The 22,258-nt window shown below is 50.3% G+C and overlaps 1 protein-coding gene across 9 annotated transcripts; it reads left to right on the top strand.

Moving 5' to 3' along the window:
* The first annotated feature begins 804 nt into the window (after positions 1-804).
* LOC123086181 (uncharacterized) lies at positions 805-19,310 on the top strand. 9 transcript variants are annotated; one of them, XR_006440619.1, is made up of 6 exons: positions 807-1,273; positions 1,509-1,659; positions 1,740-2,891; positions 8,236-8,302; positions 8,384-8,671; positions 8,757-9,415. XR_006440619.1 is itself a non-coding variant. In XM_044507902.1 (4 exons), exons 1-4 carry the CDS (start codon positions 1,158-1,160, stop codon positions 2,709-2,711), a joined length of 375 nt encoding a protein of 124 aa, XP_044363837.1. In that variant the 5' UTR covers positions 811-1,157; the 3' UTR covers positions 2,712-5,705. The 9 variants fall into 9 exon arrangements, 1 of the variants encoding a protein (XP_044363837.1); XR_006440621.1 differs by lacking the exons at positions 8,236-8,302; positions 8,384-8,671; positions 8,757-9,415 and adding exons at positions 6,638-6,995; positions 7,079-7,347 and having other exon boundaries at positions 810-1,273; positions 1,740-2,298; positions 2,691-2,891; XR_006440618.1 differs by having other exon boundaries at positions 812-1,273; positions 1,740-2,298; positions 2,691-2,891; positions 8,384-9,415.
* Positions 19,311-22,258: the final 2,948 nt, after the last annotated feature.

Raw genomic sequence — 22,258 nt, forward strand, 5'->3', positions numbered from 1 at the left:
CCACCGGGCACGCACCACCGGAGCCAGGCGTCGCCGGCCGACCCCCAAAGCCCGATCCGGCCGGATCCGGCAAGAGACCGGCCGCACGCCACCTCCCGAGATGGGAGCATCGCAGCCGCCCCGCGCGCAGAACGAGGGGCGCCTGAGCGCCGCCACATGCAGGCCACCCCGCCGCCCCGCGAAACCGCCACCGCGCCGCTGGATCCCGCGGACGTCCAGCGCCACCGCTCGAAGGAGCCGCCCCGCGCCGGCGCCCACAAGCGGACAGGGAAGGAGGGCCCGCCGCCGCCGCGCCCCCAGGGCTTTGCCCGACGAAGCTCGCTGGCGATGGCAGGGGAAAGGAGAGGGAGGCGGGGCCGAGGGCCGCGGCCACAGGGAGCCCACGGGAGTGCGCGGGCGCGTCGCGGGAGGGGAGGGGAGGAGAGGGGGAGGGGGGGAGCAGGGCGGGCCGGGAGGCGCGCGCCCGGCGGCCGGCGACGGCGGGGAGGCTAGGTCGGGGCGGCGGCGGCGAGGATAGGAACCCTAGCGGAGCGGGTCATTGTCGTATATTTGCCGTTGTTGTAATGTAAACTTAGTTTCATAATGAGAATGGGGCTAAAACAAACCAAATGTCATTTAGGACAGTATAACCACACCTAAACCGAGCTCTCTCACGTTTCTAGTGATTTCGGCCGTCAGATTTCACGTTGAGATTGTTTCTGCCCGTCAGATCTAAGTTTCAGCTGCCATTTCCGCGACCTGGCCGGGCTGTCCTAAAGGGTATGCTACTCTCGCGGCCTTCTTCATGGCCTGTGGTTGATTGGGCTTTATTGGGATGCTGCTGCTGCTGACCCGCTTGACTCGTACGAAAAACGCCAATAAAAGAACTGTTCGCAATCCAGGCTAGGCGCTCCATACCGAGAGGATGAGGCGACGCAGTCCGCTTCCATCCAGCCGATGCGCGCGTGGGAATCGATCCGGCGCGGAAGGGAGGCGAGGCGCGCGACGGCGCGAGGGGTCCGACTCGGGAGGAAGGCAAGGATGCGGACATCGATGGGGCAGCGATCCCCACTCGCCGCCTATGAATCCTGGCTCTGGAGGGAGGCGAGGATGCAGTCATCGAAGGGGCAGCGATCCCCACTCGCCATCGATAAATCCTGCTCTCGGACGGTGGCATCATGGGGCACTCTCAGACCGGTGCAGCCATGGGGGCGGTCTCAACTGCCAGGGGATGGATCGTTGGCACTTGGCAGCAAGAAAGCAGAGAAACCAGAAACCCAGTCATAGATAGGAGGTACGATCAATTTTACTTTCCACCTTCTCTTCACATACATCCAACCAAGATCCCGTTAGTTTTAGTTTTCGGCTGATCAATTGTAGTCACGAGGCCTTTCGATCCATCAGTTTGGCCATTTGTGGTTGGCAAACTCTGATCCGTGTCTGTATCTGCCTGCTACATGGGCGCATGTTCTTGCCACTCTAGAGTCCATGCTCACTCTTGTTTGTTCGTACTGCTTGCTTGCTTGCAGGTCAGCAGGTGGCTATATAGAGACTTCGCTACTGTGGTCATGCTGGGCATCAGTTTGTCCTGTGAGTGGTGGAGATGATGGGAAGAGGGGTGACGATGATGGATCGGCAGAGAAAAGGATTCAGGAATACTTCCCCATGGCTTTTCTGCTGGTACAGATCATTCCTTTCCCTTTGTCTTTGATGCTCTGTACTTTCTGCTGATTTGGATTTCTATTTTCCACATGGATCAGGGAGTCTAACGACTCAACGATGTCGGTGCCCTTGTGTTCAAAATTCCTATACATGTTGATCCACGTATGGCTGGCTAGGATTGAACTTTGGTTCTTTTTTTAAGGAGAACACTTTGGTCATTTTTTTACTGTTTTCTACTATACAGTCTTTGCTTTTTAAGTGATGTTGATCCGATATATTTTGAGAATATCACATGGGTATTAGTTATCTGACTGCTAAGTTTAAATTGCTGCCTTTGAGTTCTTTATTTACATACTAGTATAATATTTTTGGTCGAGGTGAGGTGATTATAAAATGTCAGAGTATATGGCATTATTACTACCAATAATCAATTGATTCTTCTTTTCCTATGAATTTGACAAAGTAAGGTGAAGGCTTCGAATTTTAGTGTCTATATTTACTCATTTCTTTTCTTTGTAGACCTGGTTAGATCTATATTTCGGCAACTCATTTCTTCTATTTCTATGTTAGAAACTCAGTTTCTTCATGGTAAATTATGGCTTGCTTATCCACACAAGATTCTCACTGATCAACTCTTTTGCATGCCCCCACATTCAGGTTAATTTTTCTACTTAATCGTTTACTTAACCTGTTACCGTCATGAATTATCTACATAGAGAATATACATTTAATTTTCTTCTACCTCTTGAATGTTTCCAGATTTGCTCATAGAAAATTTTTAAATCAGTGTCTACATGTGATTAATTCATCTCATTTATAAGTTTGTTCAAGGACATATGTTATATTTTTTCATTTCTCCAGCAGTTATTCTCAAAAGAAAAATGTTTTCTTGGTATAGCCAAGAGTTTGGTCATGTATCCTATTTGTAATATTTTATTTTTAGCATATCAGTTTAATATACTAATATTGACAACAAGAATGCTCGCGATGATTTAAATTTCATAGAGTAAGTTCCACTAATTCAGATTATAACTTGTTGTTTTCTAAAGCCTGCTCCTATACAATTCTAATTTGGAAATAAAATGGGAGTCATGCATGGGTGGTTTTGGGATTCAACTAAGGATTTGTCAAGGCTTTCTGGTTTTGGTGTCACATTATCAAGTCCATCCAACGATCTACCTTTCAAACAAGAAGAGCATTCACCAGGGGAGCTATTATTGTATCTATGTTCAAACCTGGAGTCGCCAGAGGTAATAGGTTTGATTTTCAAGTATAATTAATATACATAGAACATAAATCTGTAGAAAAAGGATATCATTTATGGACCTGTATCTTGTATTTAGTCAATCCTCACCATAGTCTTTGACCTACCATTCGTTAAAGGATGTACATGCATGCATATATATACACTGAGTATAAACATAGGGAATTCGCACTAATAAAATTGCTTCCCTCTAGAGTGGTGGAAAATAAGCTCATGTGCTAGAGAAAGCCGTCAAGTTATGATCTAGGGCTTGAGAAGGTAGTCATTTCGTATATATTATCTTACCAGCAATGCAGTCATGTTTGTTATTGTAGTAAATAATCATTTTGATAAATAGCTTTTTTATTGGCTTTAGTTATCTATGCTATCTTCAATTCAAGAGGAAGTTCTCTATAGCAGTACAACTTTTGAAATTTTGCATCATAAGCCACAACATGAAATGAATTGCCATATTAACTTAATTTAACATGAAGAGTATTTGGCTCCACATATTTCTATCAATTGAAAGTTGAATAAAACTGTTGCTTATTGATTGATTTGGTGCGACATACAAGAGTATATAAGAGGGTACAAACTGACTTGGGGTAGGGGTACAAAACTGACTTGGACTAGAAGTCGTATACCATAAGGACTACTCTAACATCCCCCCGCAGTATCAACGGCAGGCTCGACGACGTTGAGACTGAAACAGATATCTTGAAACGACTTAGTAGGCAGTGCCTTGGTGAAAATGTCAGCAAACTGAGCCGTAGAGGGAACATGAAGCACCCGAACCTGACCAAGAGCAACCTTTTCACGAACAATATCAATATCAATCTCAATATGCTTTGTGCGTCGGTGTTGACCTGGATTGCCGGTCATGTAGACTACTGATATGTTGTCACAGTAGACAATAGTGACCTGCTTAATAGGCCTGTGTAGCTCGGAGAGTAATTGCCGAATACATATTGTATCTGCAACGGCATGTGCCACAGCGCGATACTCAGCCTCGGCCGACGAACGTGAGACTGTAACCTGTCTTTTCGAAGACCAAGAAATCAAATTGTTACCAAGAAAAACACAAAAACCGGAAGTGGACCTTCGAGTGTCAGGACAACCAGCCCAGTCTGCATCAGAGTATGCGGTAAGCGAGTTTGGAGAAGAATTATTGAGGTGGAGACCATGATTGACAGTTCCTTTTAGATACCAAAGAATGCGTTTAACATGATTATAGTGAGGAACCCGGGGATCATGCATATAGAGCGTCGGAGGTGAGGGTGGCGTTGGGAGCAGTGCCGGCGGATATGATGGTGAAGGCAGTAGGGCCGGTTGGGGAGTGTAGTAGGTGCCGCCGTCAGTGGAGTAGTGACCAGAAGGAGCATACGTCGGGACGACGTGAGAGGCATTGGCCGGCTGTGGTGAGGGTGGTGTCGGGAGCAGGGCCGGCTGAGGTGTGTAGTAGGCGCCGCTGTCGGTGGTGCAATGACCATAAAGAGCATACGTCGGGGCGGCGTGATAGGCATTGGCCGGTTGTCGGGGGTTGAGAACCCCGGGAGCACCAGTAGGCGGTGTCGTGGTTCTAAGTCTGACAGTAGTGTATGGGGGTAAGTATGGAGAGGCAAGATCTTAGCTATGGAGAAGTTGTAAGCACGCAAGGTTTACGAGTTCAGGCCCTTCTCGGAGGAAGTAATAGCCCTACGTCTCGGAGCCCAGAGGCGGTCGATTGGATTATGCGTGTATGAATTACAGGGGTGCGAACCCTTGTCTCGGAGGAGGGGGGTTGCTTATATAGAGTGCGCCAGGACCCCAGCTAGCCCACGTTACAAAGGGTTCAATGTACATTAAGGCAGGGCGTTACTGGTAACACTAGTAATAAAGTGCTATGATGACCATAAAAGCTACTTAATAACCGACCGTTAGCATGCGGAGTGCCTTTAGGTCTCCTGACTGTTGAGTGGCTTGGTTTTGGTCGAGTGGTTGCTTCTTGGTCGAGTATCTTTGAGTCTGTCGAGTGGAACACCTCCAAGTCGATTGAAAGATGATTTCTTCTGGAGATGTCCTTGGGTAGGTCAGTTTGGACAGGTCCATGCCCCTACCCTAGGTACATAGCTTCATCATTAGCCCCCGAATGGATCGAGGTTTGCGTGGGAAAGGCATTGAGCACTTCTCCGACTCATTTTTCATGCCATGAGCATTTCTTGTTTCGGATCAATGAACCTGAGTGATGGCAGCGACTTCCTTTCTAGTCGCCTTGATCCATTCTTAGGTTTTTGTCGAGTGAATTTCTTTACTTGAAAGGCTCCGAGTGACGGTGCGGAGGAGACCTTTGGTCTGACAAGTTGTTTCGCTGCCCGCAGATTTCGTGGGATCCAAATTTTTGGAAGCGCGCGGGACGGGGGAGGCCATAGTAATCGGATGGGATAGAGCGGAGCCGCCTCGATCCCCACGCCACCTTTTTCACCATGTATCGCGCGCGCGATTGTTACGGGATTTGACAGAACCGCCCGGGCCTGCCAGTCAGCCACTCGGAAGCGGCCTCATATAAGGCGTTGGACTGGGGTCCCCCGAACAGTGCGTCCCCATTATCTCTTCTCCTCTTCACGCTCCTCTGCTGCGCTCACTCTCGCCCTCACGCCATCGTTCCATACGCGTCTCGCCGGCGACGATGGGGAAGGAGAAGACGACGGCTCTGGAGCGGGCAAAGAAGGCGACGACGAGGTCGAAGGGGAAGGCGACCAGTCGGGGCGGATCCTCCTCGCGAACCAGCCTGCCGAAGGGCTGGATCCAGGGCGACTGGATCCACTCGAGGCTCACCCAAGAAGACCTCGACGACCTGGCCGAGGGAGGGCTGATCCCCTATGACTCGGCGCAGCTTCCGGGGAAGGAATCCGAGCCGCAACCCCGGGAGGGTGAGCGAGTTCTTCTTGCCACCCACGTCGACCGTGGATTTTCCTTGCCTCCTCACCCTTTCTTTCGAGGATTTCTGAACTTCTTAGGGGCACAACTCCACCATTTTACTCCCAACACAATCGTTTATCTCGCCGCTTTCATTTCTTTGTGTGAGAATTTCCTGGGTTGCCGGCTTCACTGGGGTCTTTTCAAGCATATTTTCACTTGTTGCTCCCAGACAGTGAAAAAGGCTAATCCGAGTGATGAGAGGACCCAAGTGATCCAGATGTGTGGGGGTCTTGGTATCTAGATGAGAGGGAAAAGCTCCTTTCCGGCCATGATTCTTCCCGACTCAGTTCGCGGATAACAGTCGACCTGGTTTTACTGTAAAGACCAGTCGATGCCAGGGCAATCGACTGGCCTCCCTCCCTTTACCATGGACCGAGTGAGGAAACCATCCCCTTTGAAGGTGCTCCCGGAGGAGAAAGCGTAGGTGAGGGTGCTGGTCGAGCGAGTGGTCCAGCTTATCCGTGACGGGGTCACCGGTATGGATCTCTTGGAGGTCTTCCTCCAGCGGCGCATCCAGCCTCTTCAAGCCCGAGACCATCCGATGTGGATGTATTCGGGTCTTGAAGACTCCACTCGGATTCACCCGGAGGAGGTCGATGACGACACACTGGAGAAGTGGCTGTCGGGCATTACCGGAAACAAGGATAACCCCAGGGGAGCCAGGAGAGTTCCCCCATTCGACCAGTCTCATGCACCAGAGAAGGTCTAATTCTGAGTTTTTGCTTGTAATCTGAATTCACTCACGCAGCTGCCTATACTTCGTCGACTGACTTTGTTCTCCCTGCTTTCTTTCAGGCCATTATTGAAATGTATTCAATGCCCAACGGAGAGCAAGAGCAAGCTCTGGAAGGTGAGGCGAGTGGCGGAGACAGTGGCGAGTGGACTTCCGACGGTGAAGGGGATGGAGGAAGCAACGACTCAAGCGATGGAGAAGAAGTCGAGTCGCCCCCTCGCAGGGAGAGGCGATCCAAGCTTGACCAAGAACGACCTAGCGCCCGCAAAAAGGCAACTGCTCAGGCTGGTCAGTCTTCGAAGCTTCCTCGGATCTCTTCACCAACCCCGACTGAGAAGGCGCCAAAGCACCCCAAAGTTGCAGAGCCGAAGACTCGGAAGGCGTTGCAAAGATCAAGATTGATATCCCCGTCGCTTCCGCGTGAGTGTCTCTCTTTGTATTCACTCGATGCTCCGCGCTGTTTGTTTTTCTTGTTTTAACTGGACGAACTTTGGAACTGTCAGCGCTGCCACTTCCGGGACCTCAGCTTACAGGGACAATGATGAGGTGATGGAGGATGCGGTCACTTCTAATCTGGGTATGATTTCTGCCATACTGTCTTTGTTCGGTCGATTCAACTGTAATGTGCATCATTGGGTGACGTGATTTTAGCAATTGAACTTTGCATAGCTCCCAACATTATTGACCTCCCCGACGATGATGAAGAGCCCGAGAGGTCTTTAACGAGGAAGAATAGGCAAGCTCCTGCAAGCGAGGCGCTACAGTCGACGCCGAGGGTGGAACCAGTCGTTCAGGACACTGGCGACGCCAATCGGGGTTCTGTTACCTTCGTCGTGCCACTGTCGAGTGCCTTGCCTTCTTCGTCGACTGCTCAGGCCCCTGTCGACCCACCTTCAGTTTTTGCGACCCATCATGTCCTAGAAGACGAAGTGAATGCTGCCAGGGAAGCGATACGCCAGGCAGGCGTCATGATGGAGAAGATGAAGATGGTGCGGGACGCCAGTCAGGCTGCCTACGACGCTAGCTCAGCTCTCCAAAGCAACGTTCAGATTAGTTGGTCGCCGCTTGTTCTGTTAGGATATGATATCTAAAGACTCTTTCCAAAAATCTTTGCTCCGAAAATCTTTGCGTTAGTACACCCACTGGGTGCGTTGGTTGAACTTTGAATTAATGGGGGCACGCTGAGTGCACCCACTGGGTGTAGTCCTCGAGACTACGGTGGACTGCGGGCAGTCGACTGTAGTCTTTGTATTTTGTCGAGTGTAAATCGAACTTATATTTTTTCTCTTCCACTCGGTCTGGTCGAGTAGGGTCAGAACCGGTGGGGGCACGCCAAGTGCACCCACTGGGTGTAGTCCCCGAGACCGCGGTCGACTGCTGGCAGTCGACAGTGGTCTGAGTTCTTTCTCTCTTCTTCTCTTTTTTTTTTCTCCCTGCACTCGACTCCGGCGGGTCGGTCGAGTGGGATCAGAACCGGTGGGGGCACGCAAAGTGCACCCACTAGGTGTAGTCCCCGAGGCTATGGTGGACTGCGGGCAGTCGACTGTAGCCTTAGTACTTATTGACTTTGTTGTTTTTTGCTGTAAAAGTAACTTCTCCCCTTTGATTTCAAAAATCTTGTGATCTTGGAGCTCGCTTTGCTGACTTGGAGAAACAGCAGATCTAACTGAACCTTGACTTGGAGCTGGCCAAGACAGAGCTGCAAAGGGTCAAGGACGATGCCACTGGTAAAACGAATTTGTCGACTGGTCTGTCTTAGGCTTGAGTACCCTTGTGCTCTTTCTGAATCAGGCATCATTTCTTTGTAGAAAAACTGAGAGAAGCTCTGGCGAAGAAGGATCAGGATTTGGATGCTGCTCGAAAGGAGGCTGACGACAGAATCGCTCTAGCTGAACAGAAACTGGCTTCGGTCGGCCAGTTAGAAGAAGAGAATACCAGGCTGAAATCTGCTCTGAATGACGCCAACAAGGAGTGCTCGCGCTAGAAGAAGGAGAATCTCATCCTGGGCGAGAAGATGGAAAGCATTGCTCGCAGGAGGGACGATCTGGAGAGCTATCTGAGGAGCCTTGCCAAGAAGTTGTTCATCAAGCTTGAAGGTGCACATTTTGTTTCGATTGATTTTTTTATGTCGACTCAGTGTACGAAAATTGACTTATCCTCGTGAATGCTGATTTTTGCCAGAACTTCTAGGAGGAGACTGGGCGGATTGAGTCAGGTTTGGACCCAATCAATTCTCCCGTAAAAGATGAAACTGCCATGAATCTGCTCTGACTGGAATCCCGCATCGACGGTGTCATGGACTACTTGGCTCGACTGAAGGTCGCCATGTCGCGGATTGACCCGACACTTTGGCCAGAGACCACGCCCCAGAATGATCTCGAGTCCCTGATGACTTGACTCAACGAAATCCCTTATCGAGTGCAGGAGTGGAAGAAATCTTCTGCCCGATGTGGAGCTGACGTGGCGCTGTCTCTGGTTCGCGTCCATTGCAAGGAGGTGCGTCAAGATAAGCTAGCGGCAATCAAGGTCGCCAACACCCAGAAGCATGACTTCCGATCTTTTATGGAGACTTTCATCGCTGCAGCCACTCGGATCGCCGACGGCGTCGACCTAGACGAGTTCGTCGAGCCTGCTAGTCCTCCTCCCACGGAGTGAACAAACTTTTATGCCTCACCTTAAATTTGCCTCGGGATGCCGAGTGGTTTTTGTAACCGTTAAACTCTTTCCGGCTGAAAGCCCGAGCACTTCGATCTGTGGTCCGGAACCTTTAGAGTTTATCTGAACTTGGTTTGTCGTTAAATATCTTCATGAATCCCCCGTCGAGTGGGAATTGTTCTTCATTCGAGACAACTTTTATATTTGTGGCGCAGTTCCGAAGGAAAAGGTGGTAGTCGACCTGCGTCTTGCTACTACAGAGCGGGACGGAGCGCACATTGTATTTGTGGCGAAGCTCTCAAAGAAAAGGTGGGAGTCGACCTGCACCTCGTTACTGCAGAGTAGGATGGAGCGCACATTGTATTTATGGTGAAGCCCTCACGGAGAAGGTGTCAGTCGACTCGCACCTCGTTGTCCTTGAGGATTCAGATGTGTTTCGTACTTAGGCGAGTACTGGACTGCAGTTAAGCCTCCAAGTGGGAGGCTGGCTCACCACTCGGTAGGATTTTCAGATACTTACGCGAGTACTGGACTGCAGCTAAGCCCCCGAGTGGGAGGATTGCTCTCCACTCGGTAGGATTTTTTCAAACTTAGGCGAGTGCCGGACTGCTGCTAAGTCTCCAAGCGAGAGAACTTAGGCCAGTACTAGACTGCAGCTAAGCCCCCGAGTGAGAGGATTGCTCTCCACTCGGTAGGATATTTTCAAGTGAGAGAATCTTAGGCGAGTACTGGACTGCAGCTAAGCCTTCGAGTGGGAGGATTGCTCTCCACTCGGTAGGATTTTTTCGAACTTAGGCGAGTGCCAGACTGCAGCTAAGTCTCCAAGTGAGAGAACTTAGGCGAGTACTGAACTGCAGCTAAGCTTCCGAGTGGGAGGATTGCTCCCCACTCGGTAGGATTTTTTCAAACTTAGGCGAGTGCCAGACTGCAGCTAAGTCTCCAAGTGAGAGAACTTAGGCGAGTACTGGACTGCAGCTAAGCCTTCGAGTGGGAGGATTGCTCTCCTCTCGGTAGGATTTTTTCAAACTTAGGCGAGTGCCGGACTGCAGCTAAGTCTCCAAGTGAGAGAACTTAGGCGAGTACTGGACTGCAGCTAAGCCCTCCGAGTGGGAGGATTGCTCTCAACTCGGTAGGATTTTTTCAAACTTAGGCGAGTGCCGGACTGCAGCTAAGTCTTCAAGTGAGAGAACTTAGGCGAGTACTGGATTGCAGCTAAGCCCCGAGTGGGAGGATTGCTCTCCATTCGGTAGGATTTTTTCAAACTTAGGCGAGTGCTAGACTGCAGCTAACTCTCCAAGTGAGAGAACTTAGGCGAGTACTGGACTGCAGCTAAGCTTCCGAGTGGGAGGGTTGCTCTTCACTCGGCAGGATTTTTTAAATACTTAGGCGAAACAGATTCGCAGCTAAGCCCCCGAGTGGGAGGCTGGCTCGCCACTCGGTAGGAAATTGTTTTTACAAACTTAGGCGAAGCGGATTCGCAGCTAAGCCATCCATTGGGGGATTTCTCACGCAAACAAAAACAATAATAATCACTGGGAAAATTATAACGCTCTTGTCTTTGATAAATAAACTACAGAAGTTTTTCTTATTACATCTCATCCGAGTGAGAATTCAAGTATAAAAGGGGCGGAGGAGCTCCGCATTCCAGGCTCGCGGCTCATCAACCTGGCGATCGACATTGTAGAGGTGGTATGCTCCATTGTGGAGGACTCTGGTGACTATGAAGGGGCCTTCCCAAATAGGAGCGAGTTTGTGTGGTTTCTGCTGATCCACTCGGAGGACTAAGTCTCCTTTTTGGAAGGCTCGACTCTTCACGTTTCTGGCATGGAATCGACGCAAGTCTTGCTGATAGATGGTCGATCGGATCATGGCCATTTCTCTTTCTTCTTCCAGGAGGTCGACTATGTCTTGCCGGGCTTGTTCTGCTTCATCTTCAGAGTAGAGCTCGACTCGGGAAGCGTTGTGAAGCAGGTCACTCGGCAAGACTGCCTCGCCTCCATAGACCAGAAAGAATGGGGTTCTTCCGGTCGATTGGTTCGGGGTTGTCCTCAATCCCCAAAGGACTGATGGAAGCTCGTCGACCCATGCATCTGCTGCGTGCTTGAGATCACGCATCAATCGGGGTTTCAGTCCTTTGAGAATTAGGTTGTTTGCCCTTTTTGCTTGCCCATTCGATTGGGGGTGAGCGACCGAAGCATAGTCGACCCGAGTGCCCTGAGAGGCGCAAAAGGCCCTGAATTTGTCGGAATCGAAGTTTGACCCAGTGTCAGTGATGATGCTGTGCAGAACTCCATATCTGAATATCAACTCTCTGATGAAACTGATAGCAGTGCAAGCATCAAGATTCTTGATAGGCTTGGCTTCAATCCATTTGGTGAACTTGTCGACTGCTACCAGTACATGAGTGAAGCCGCTCCTACCCGTTCTTAGTGGTCCAACCATTACCAGCCCCCAAACAGCGAAGGGCCAGACGAGTGGAATGGTTTTCAGGGCTGACGCGGGCTTGTGCGACATATTGGAGTAATACTGACATCCTTCACATTTGTCGACTATCTCTTTTGCCATTTCATTGACTCTTGGCCAGCAGAATCCCGCTCGGTATGCTTTAGCCACAATGGTCCGAGAGGACGCATGATGACCACAGGTCCCCGAGTGGATATCATCAAGGATCATCTGACCTTCTTCTGGTGTAATACACTTCTGGCTGACCCCAGTTGCGCTTTCTCTATATAACTGTCCCTTTATGACTGTAAAGGCGTTGGATCGACGGACGATTTGTCGAGCCTCTTCTTCATCCTCTGAGAGTCCTTTCCTTAGGATGTACGCGATGTACGGTACTGTCCAGACGGGAGTGATGACCAAGACTTCCATGATCAGGTCGACCACAGCTGGAATTTCAACTTCAGTCGGATCCGTGGCACTTTTTGGCTGCGGGGCCTCTTTAGTGAAGGGATCCTCCTGAACTGATGGTGTGTGGATGTGTTCCAAAAACATATTGCTGGGAATGGCTTCTTTTTTGGAACCTATTTTTGCCAGATCATCAGCTGCTTGATTTTTCAGTCGGGGTATGTGATGAAGCTCTAATCCCTCGAATTTCTTCTCCAGCTTTCTCACTGCATTGCAATAACCAGTCATGGCTGGACTTCTGACATCCCATTCCTTCATCACCTGATTAACCATCAAATCTGAGTCGCCATAGACCATGAGGCGACGGACGCCAAGTGAAATGGCCATGCGCAACCCATATAAAAGTGCTTCGTATTCTGCCTCGTTATTGAAGGAATCAAAGTGGATTTGAAGAACATATCTGAGTTTATCTCCTCTGTGGGAGACCAACACCACTCCGGCACCGGAACCATTCAGCATCTTGGAGCCGTCGAAGAACATGGTCCAATGCTTCGAGTGAACCTGAGTCGGCAGTTGTTGTTCAATCCACTCGACGACGAAGTCTGCGATTGCCTGGGACTTGATAGCTTTCTTTGCCTCAAACTTGATATCTAGAGGAAGGAGTTCAATCGCCCATTTTGCCACTCGACCAGTTCCATCCCTGTTATGCAGGATCTCTGACAATGGAGCGTCGCTGACGACTGTAATGGAATGATCAGAGAAGTAGTGAGCAACTTTTTTTGTGGTCATATAAATCCCATATACAAGCTTCTGATAATGAGGATATCTTTACTTCGATGGGGTCAAGACTTCAGAAAGATAATATACTGTGCGCTGAACTTTGAAGATTTTTCCTTCTTCTTCCCGCTCGACTGTAAGTACCGTACTGACGACTTGTCCTATGGCTGCAATGTAAAGCAGCAAAATCTCCTTGCTGATTGGGGCAGCAAGCATCGGCTGGGTGGAGAGCAGAGCTTTGAGCTCTGCAAATGCTGCATCAGTTTCAGGAGTCCACTCGAACTTCTCGGACTTCTTCATCAATTGGTAAAGAGGCAATGCCTTTTCACCGAGACGAGATATGAATCGACTTAGGGCGGCCAAGCAACCAGTAAGCTTCTGGACGTCGTGCACTCGCACAGGACTTTTCATTCGGAGTATAGTATCGACTTTTTATGGATTGGCGTCGATTCCCCGTTCAGAAACGAGAAAACCGAGTAATTTTCCGCCAGGAACTCCGAATGTGCACTTTGATGGATTAAGCTTGATATCATACCTCCTGAGGTTGGCAAAGGTTTCAGCAAGGTCAGTCAGCAGGTCGGAACCCTTCCGTGACTTGACCACAATATCATCCATGTACGCCTCCACATTCCGTCTGATTTGAGTGAGCAAATACTTCTGAATCATCCTCATGAATGTGGCTCCGGCATTCTTGAGGCCGAACGGCATGGTAACATAACAGAAGCAGCCGAATGGAGTGATGAAGGTTGTTTTGATCTCGTCAGGTCCATACAGACGGATCTGATGGTACCCGGAATAGGCGTCTAAAAAAGACAGTCGCTCACATCCCGCAGTTGAGTCGACTATCTGGTCGATGCGGGGAAGAGGAAAATGATCTTTTGGGCAGGCCCGATTGATACGTTTAAAGTCAATGCACATGCGAAGTGACTTGTCCTTTTTGGGGACCATAACAACGTTGGCGAGCCACTCGGAGTGGTAGATTTCTTGGATGAACTCCGCTGCTAAGAGCCAAGCCACCTCCTCGCCAACGGCCTTTCTCTTCTGGACGGCGGACCATTGGAGATGTTCCTTGACAGGTTTTACTTTTGAGTCGACTCTTAGGCGGTGCTCAGCCAGCTCCCTGGGAACACCCGGCATGTTAGAAGGCTTCCATGCGAAAATGTCTCAGTTCTCACGGAGGAACTGGATGAGCGCTTCTTCCTATTTGGAGTTAAGTGTTGTCGAGATATGAGTTGGCGACCCGCTGGGGTCGGTCGGGTGGATGTGAGCTGTCTTCATATCGCCAGTCGACTGAAAAGCTGATTCTGTAGCGGGCTTCTTGGCTCGCAACAAATCACTCGGGTCTGCAGTCTTCTGGTATTCCTGTAACTCCACCACTACCATCTGAGCATCGGCGATCTTCGAACCTTTCTGAAAACATACTTCCGCTTTCTTTCGATTGCCCGTAATAGTGATCACACCTTTGGGGCCAGGCATCTTCAATTTGAGATACACATAACATGGTTGGGCCATGAAGCGTGCATAAGCCGGCCTGCCCAAAATAGCGTGGTAGGCACTCTGGAAGTCTACAACTTCAAATGTCAACTTTTCTTTGCGGTAATTCTTGGAATCACTGAAAACCACATCAAGAGCAATCTGGCCGAGTGATTCAGCCTTCTTCCCAGGAATAACTCCATGGAAACTCATGTTACTGGCACTGAGTCTGGACATCGGAATGCCCATCCCTTTCAACGTCTCAGCATATAATATGTTCAAACCACTGCCACCATCCATCAGGACTTTGGTCAGTCGAGTGCCTTCAACAACTGGGTCAACCACCAAAGCTTGCCTCCCAGGGGTGGCGATGTGCGTTGGGTGATCGGACCGGCTGAAAGTTATGGCAGTTTGAGACCACTTCAGATAACTGGGTGTCGCCGGAGCGACCATATTCACCTCTCGGTTGATAACTTTCAGTCGACTTTTGCTTTCAACATCAGCAAAAATCATCAGAGTGGAATTGACCTGAGGGTATCCGTCGTCACTATCTTCGTTGTCCTCAACTTTGTCCGACTCATTTTTCTTATTTTTGGGCTGCTTGCCCTGGAACTGCTGGATCAAGAGTCGACACTGTCGAGTGGTATGTTTCGGGTAAATGAAATTACCCTCTTCATCTTTCTTTGTGTGGATGTGACACGGCAAATCCAACACATCATTTCCGTCCTGGTCTTTAACTTTCTTGGGGTTCCAAGGTCCTTTGGGTTTCCCCTTAAATTTTTCTTGAGTCACAGCCAAGGCTTCCCCAGGAGCAGCTTGGCTTTCCACTTCTGTTTCCTATTGGAACTTCCTCCGGCTTCTTGAGCGACTGGCTTGAGCTTGCCACTCCTGAGTTGATCCTCATCTTCACCATTAGCGTACTTGGTGGCAATCTCCATCATCCAATTCAGAGACATATCTCCGGTTCGACCGAACTTCAGATTCAGTTCTCTGTACTTAACGCCTTCTTTGAAGGCGCAAACTGCTTGGTGGTCAGGCACATTCTCAACTGTGTGATGCAACGTGATCCACCTCTGGATATAGTCCCTCAAAGTTTCATTCGGCTTCTGCACGCAAGACCGTAGTTCCGTCAGCCCTGCCGGTCGTTTGCATGTTCCTTCAAATGTGGTGACAAACCCTCGGGCGAGATCTTCCCAAGTGTAAATGCTGCTGGGTGCTAACTGATTTAGCCACGCTCTGGCCGAGCCCTCCAACATGAGAGGCAGATGCTTCATGGCCACTTCATCATTGCCGCCGCCAATCTGGACGACCACTCGATAGTCTTCAATCCAAGTATCGGGTTTGGACTCACCAATGAACTTACTGACTCCAGTCGCCAACCTGAAGTTGGGAGGAATCACAGCGGCCCTGATGGCTCTGCTAAAGCACTCTGGCTCCGAAACGTGTACTCTGCCGCTGGTAGGTGCATCTCTGTCGTGACCTTCTCGGTGAGCTCTGTTCCTGTTGACCAAACATTGAACGAGAATGGATCTTGCATCAAAGCCTGGTTCTCTGGGGTCGACTTGAATCCTTGGCCCAACACTATTAGGGCGCCTGTCATCTTGCCGTCGAGGCGCATACGACCCGCTCCTCGCGGGAGGGGTGGGCACTCGACGTCGATCATCACGATCGAATCGGTGATCATACTGCTCACTGTTCCCGTACTGATTACGTCGGTCTCCACGTCCCTCACGCCTCGGGGCGATCTCGGGCTATGGGCCGACTGGACCGTGTCTGCAGCAACGGATCTGCTATGAATCCTGTTCCGCGACTGAGAAACAGCAGAATTCTGGTCTCCTGCTGCCCGGAGTAACGCTTTGATCTGCAGCAAGCCTCTGCCAGCCTCCGACTAGGAAGGCTGAATCGACTCTACTATATGGGTTGCAGCTGCTAAATTCTGAATCGGAGTTCGGTATACCTGCGGGGGCGGAAAGAGCTGACGTCGACTGGATTCTGGAACCCGTTGTCGCGCACGCTCGCCGAGTGCTCGCTGGAGGTTCTTCAGCTGAGTGCGCTCGGCCAAATTTGCTAGGCGCGCGTCTTCCAAGGCACGAGCCTCGGGGGTTTCTCCAACGATAGGAGTGTGCAGTGCATCCATGTTCCGGCGGCGAAGTTCTTCTCTCTGCAGCGACGTGATAGGCTCGGGAAGATATTCCTCATGGGGACGCGACGGGTCGCCTCCACCCGCGCCTCCGTCGGTGCGGGGAAAACCGGGAGGACTGGGCGGTCCATCGACCATTAGAACCTCCGCCGTCGGATCGCTGCTGTCGCACTCGGACGCGGTCTCTGCGGAGCCAGGCGACAGGTCGAACAGGCCATAGAGGGATTCGTCGGGCTCGATCGCCGCGATTTGAGGGGTGGCCGACTGGCGTGCCACCGCGTGTCTCACCCACCGCTGAAGTCTCGACCGACCGGAGTGCTTGCGCCGGCAGGAAACAAGGAGGGAGGACAACACAGGGGCCGACCGGTCGGGGGTCGACGGTTGCCGCAGGAGAACGCCACGGACGCACGCGCTAAAGTGCGTTGCCCCGCGGACAGGGAGTGCGTCCACGTCGAGCGGAGCCTCCTGAAGCCAAGCGGAGTCGTCAGCGATGAACGTGAGCGCGCCGAGACGGATCTCGCGGCCCTCCACCAAAACTCCGCTAAAAACACCTGCCCCACGGTGGGCGCCAACTGTCGTGGTTCTAAGTCTGACAGTAGTGTATGGGGGTAAGTATGGAGAGGCAAGATCTTAGCTATGGAGAAGTTGTAAGCACGCAAGGTTTATATAGAGTGCGCCAGGACCCCAGCTAGCCCACGTTATAAAGGGTTCAATGTACATTAAGGCAGGGCGTTACTGGTAACACTAGTAATAAAGTGCTATGATGACCAAAAAAGCTACTTAATAACCGACCGTTAGCATGCGGAGTGCCTTTAGGTCTCCTGACTATCAAGTGGCTTGGTCTTGGTCGAGTGGTTGCTTCTTGGTCGAGTATCTTTGAGTCTGTCGAGTGGAACACCTCCAAGTCGATTGAAAGATGATTTCTTCTGAAGATGTCCTTGGGTAGGTCAGTTTGGACAGGTCCATGCCCCTACCCTAGGTACATAGCTTCATCAAGCGGCCGAAGGCCGGGTTGCCAGGCACCTGAGTATGTCGGCGGAGCACCGAGGGCGGACGGAGCGGACCAAGGCATGGGCCATGCCTGAACGAGCCCCGTCCAAGGATCATGAGGAGGCCGCCATGCAACCGCAGATGGAGCACTGGTGGGTGGTGCAGGACTCGGTGCTGGTGATGTCGTAGGCGGAACCGAACGAGTCGACGGCGGCCTGTAGATAAGGTTTTTGCCGCGGTAGTTCGGACTAGGGCGCCAGCCTGGGGGTGGTTGAGCAGATGACGATGCGGACGGCCCGGCGGCAGGAGCCGGCATGGAAGGCGACGCTGGTGTAGGCGACAGAGGAGGACGAGCTGCATCATGAAAGACCTTGGGGCGAGAGTCCTTGCGAGCTTCTGTTTCCGCCGCAAGTTGTAGCAGGGGACGAACTTCAGCGAAGGTAGGAGGAGGCCGTATCATCGGTGTGAACGAGGCTTGCTTGTCAAAGTCTTTGCTGAGGCCGACAACAACGATGTTGATTAGCTGTGAGTCGCTGACTGTATCGCCGAGTTCGCGGAGCTCATCATCAATGGTCTTAACGCGCTGGCAGAATAGGTTCACTGGGGCGTCTCCTTGCACCATATTGCGAAGCTCGGTGTGGAGAGCGTTTTTCCGAGCGTCGGTGTTGCTTTGGAAGAGCTGACGGAGGGAGTGCCAGATGTTGGCAGCGGTGGCGCCATCATGATCGAGCATGTTGAAGATTTCGATGGTGATGCGGGTGTAGAACCACTGGACGATCGCGAGATCGTCTTTCAACCATTGCGGATCGTCGGGGCGAGGAAGATAGTTGGCGGTGACATGCCAGCGCAGGTTGCAGCGGCCGAGGTGGAGATCGAAGAGATATCTCCAATGGTAGTAGTTGTGGGCGGCGAGATCAAGAACTATGGGGATGTAGGAGCTGACATTGGAGATTGTGTCGGCAAGAGATATTGGTGCAACGAGGATGGGTGTAGGGTAGTTTTGTGGTGAGGGCCGAGAGAGAAGCGGCCGCGGCATTGGCAGCCTTGGCGATGAGTGCGGCCCGACGCTCGAAGTAGCCAGGCGGCGGCGTAGGCGGATCCATACCCTAGACCCTGGGACCGGTAACTAATACCATGAAAGCTGAATAAAACTGTTTCTTATTGATTGATTTGGTGCGGCATACAAGAGTATATAAAAGGGTACAAACCGACTTGGGGTAGGGGTACAAAACTGACTTAGACTGGAAGTCGTGTACCATAAGGACTACTCTAACATCAATCATTAACATTATAGTGTCAAAATGGACAGGGCGCAGCAACGCGCACCATCAATGATCTAGTATCTCTGTATACTAGAGTGATAGGCGAGCTTTGTTGCGCCCGTTGATTGATGTGATGATTTTATCAAGCATATGAAGTAACCGTTGTGATGATCTTTATACGACATGCTCCAATTAGTATCCAAAGATTCAGTATAACTATTCAGTATAGGGTGTGATATGCGAAGCATCCTTCGGGTATCACCATGTCAAGAGTCCATTTGGCAAGTGACACATGTCACATCTAATTCACATACATAAAAGTGAATCATCTCCTTTACACATGTTCATTTGTATCTTTCGAGGATGGTATACTATTTGACCCCTCTCTCATGTGCATACATAGATGTGAGCGGAGCCACACATTCATTAAGGAGTCCAAGCTCACGAGAACATGTACACCATCATCGAGTGCACGTCCTAGACGACCCCGTGCTGTAACACCGCGTATGTAACTTGCCATATTTGTATTCCAACTCTTGCCATTTCCGGCACTAAGTTATGATATATTCCTCGTTGTTGGGTTTTTGCCTTCGTGTTGCTTTTGTCTTTGTCATGCATCTCATATCATGTCATCATGTGCATCACATTTGCATACGTATTCGTCTCATGCATTCGAGCATTTTCCCCGTTGTCCGTTTTGCATTCCAGCGCTCCTATGCCCTCTGTTGTCCCTTTCTACCTCTTTTCATGTGCGGTGTTAAACATTCTCGGATTGGATCGAGACTCTCCACGCGGCCTTGGTTTACTACCGGTAGACCGCCTGTCAAGTTTCGTGCCATTTGGACTTCGTTTGATACTCCAACGGTTAACAGAGGGACCGTAAAGACCTCGTGTGTGTTGCAGCCCAACACCCCTCCAAAGTGGCCCAAAGCCCAGCTAAACCCCCTTCATCATATCGGTCGTTCGATCACGATCGCGTGGCCGTAAACCGTGCTCAATTTGGAGCCTCCTAGCTCCCTCTCCCTATAAAAAAGCTTCTCCTCCCCGAAATTCCGGATCTCAAACCCTAGCCCCCTTCTCCTCCGCGCGCCGGACGAAATCCGCCGGGCCGGACATGTCCGCCGGCACCGCCGCCCACTCCTGAGCCGCCATGTGTCACCGCAGTCGCCTCTCACTGCGCCGGCCCGCCGAGCCCGCGGCTGGCCCTCCCGCGCCGCCAATCGGGCTCGCGCCCCGCCGCCTGCGTGCCGCGCCCCGTCGCCTCGCCGCTCCGCCGCGCCGCCTCAGCCCCCCGCCGCGCTCGCTCCGGCGCCGCCCCGCCGCGCTACCGCCGCCCGGCCGCACCACCACCGCCGCCCTTGCCGTCCCTCACCGCCTCGGCGACCGGATCTGGCCAACTCCGACGCCCCCAAGTACAACTCCGGCGAGTTCTTCAACTCCGGCGAGCTCCCTGGCGAACCTCGATCCGCACACCGCCCGATCCAGATCTGGATCTGAAACCCTAAGGGTTGACTTTGTTCCTAGTTTCAGTAATTTTTGGCATTCTTCATCGCATCATAACTCTGCATCTGTGGCTTCGTTTTGGGCGTGTAGCATATCAAATTGTTCGTCTCGACGAGTATTTCATTTCATTCCATTGCACCATGTTCATTTGAGCTCATCTTGATGCCCTAAATGCTGTTGCAAGAGTGCTATGCAATGTTAGTTTCAAATTCTTATCAGTGATTGGACATTTGTCATTTTTGCCATGATTATTGTGTGCCTCCTATGAACTTGAGCCCTACATGTGTTTTGAAGTATGCCATGCCATCTTTACAGGGGTGTATGCCATGTATTTTTGTAGTCTTTGTGGTGGCTAGCACAAGCATGCAAAGTAGCTCTCGTAATGTTGCTGATTTCAGGGACTTAGAAATATTCTAAGTCTTTGCCCTGTTAATATTTTTATTCCATGTATTCTCGTTGCTACAGAGTGATCCATGCCTCTTTTGAGCATGATCAGTAAGGATGTTTTGTAGATATTGTCGTGCTCTATTCATCCATGCTTTTTTTTTGTAATTATGGAGCACCCTAGCTTGACTCAATCGAGCTCTACTTTTACTATAAAATTTCCCTGGCAGATTGTTTACATGTTAAGCAATTTTGCCGAGGTTGTTGTAGTTGATCTGTGCATGCTATGAGGTTGTTCTTGCCATGTTTAGCTTCTATGCCATGTCTACTTGCTGGGTGTATGCTTAGTTGGTCATGCAATGCCTTGTGGTGAGTGCATCGAGCTCGTAAACATGCTTACTTGTTATCTGTTTTGCCATATTCCAGTTTTCTGCTAAGTCTGAATCTGTTAACAAAAGTTGCTATGTTCACATGGTTGCCATTGTATTTTCTGATCCCTTTTGGCTTATGGTCAGTAAAGGACTTTTGTTGTATGCTTTGAGTAGCTTCATGCCATGCCTTGGTTTGCCATGTTATGTTCATGTAGCATGTTGTTATCTTGCTCCAAACATTGCTTCCTGATGTTAAATTCCTGACATGTTATTTTCATCAAGTCTGTAACCTGATAACTTTTGCACTTTTGCCATGCTTGTTTGATCCTGCTATTGAGTGAATTAGCCGTAGCTCAGTGGTCATCTTTTGTCAAGAATCTTGAGTGGACCCCTGCCATGTGCTTTGTTGTTATGTTAGAGTGCAGTAACTTGTTGTTCTTGATGCATTTAGATGGCCTCGTGCTGTTAATCGCAGTTCGGTGCCATATTTGTTTTGCTTGTTATTTGCAAACCGTGCATCCGATTCCGATGATCTTTATATCGATTTCGACCGAAATCAACTCATTTTTCCAGTGGCACTCTTCGTTTTCCAAGTTGAGGCCAGGTTCAATTTTTCCCTTCCGAAGCATGCATATGCATCGCATATCACGTCCCGCATGTCATGTCATGTTTTGCATCATGTTACTTGTGCATTGCATGTGGTTGATTGTGTCCTCCTTTGCTTGTATTCTTGCTTTGGGTAGAGCCGGGAGACGAGTACGTGATCGAGGAACCCGTTGAGTACGCTTACGAGAATCAAGCTAACGTCAACTCGGAGAACTTTGCAGGCAAGATGACCATACCCTCGAAATCACTTCTATCTTTGCTTGCTAGATGCTCGCACTTTTCCTATGCCTATGACACGATACCTACCACTTGGTTACCCTGCCTCCCATATTGCCATGTCAAACACCTAACCCACCTTGTCCTAGCAAACCGTTGTTTGGCTATGTTACCGCTTTGCTCAACCCCTCTTATAGTGTTGCTAGTTGCAGGTGAAGATTGGAGTTTGTTCTTTGTTGGAACATGTTTATTGTTGGGACATCATTATTATATCTTGTCTATTTTAATGCATCTATATACTTGGTAAATGGTGAAAGGCTCGATCTTATGCCTGGTGTTTTGTTTCACTCTTTCCGCCCTAGTTTCCGTCATACCAGTGTTATGTTCCTTAATTTTGCGTTCCTTACACGGTTGAGTTATAATGTGAACCCCTTGACAATTCGCCTTGAATAAAACCCC

This window comes from Triticum aestivum, chromosome 4A (genome assembly GCF_018294505.1).
Source record: "Triticum aestivum cultivar Chinese Spring chromosome 4A, IWGSC CS RefSeq v2.1, whole genome shotgun sequence".
Classification (NCBI taxonomy): Eukaryota; Viridiplantae; Streptophyta; class Magnoliopsida; order Poales; family Poaceae; genus Triticum; species Triticum aestivum.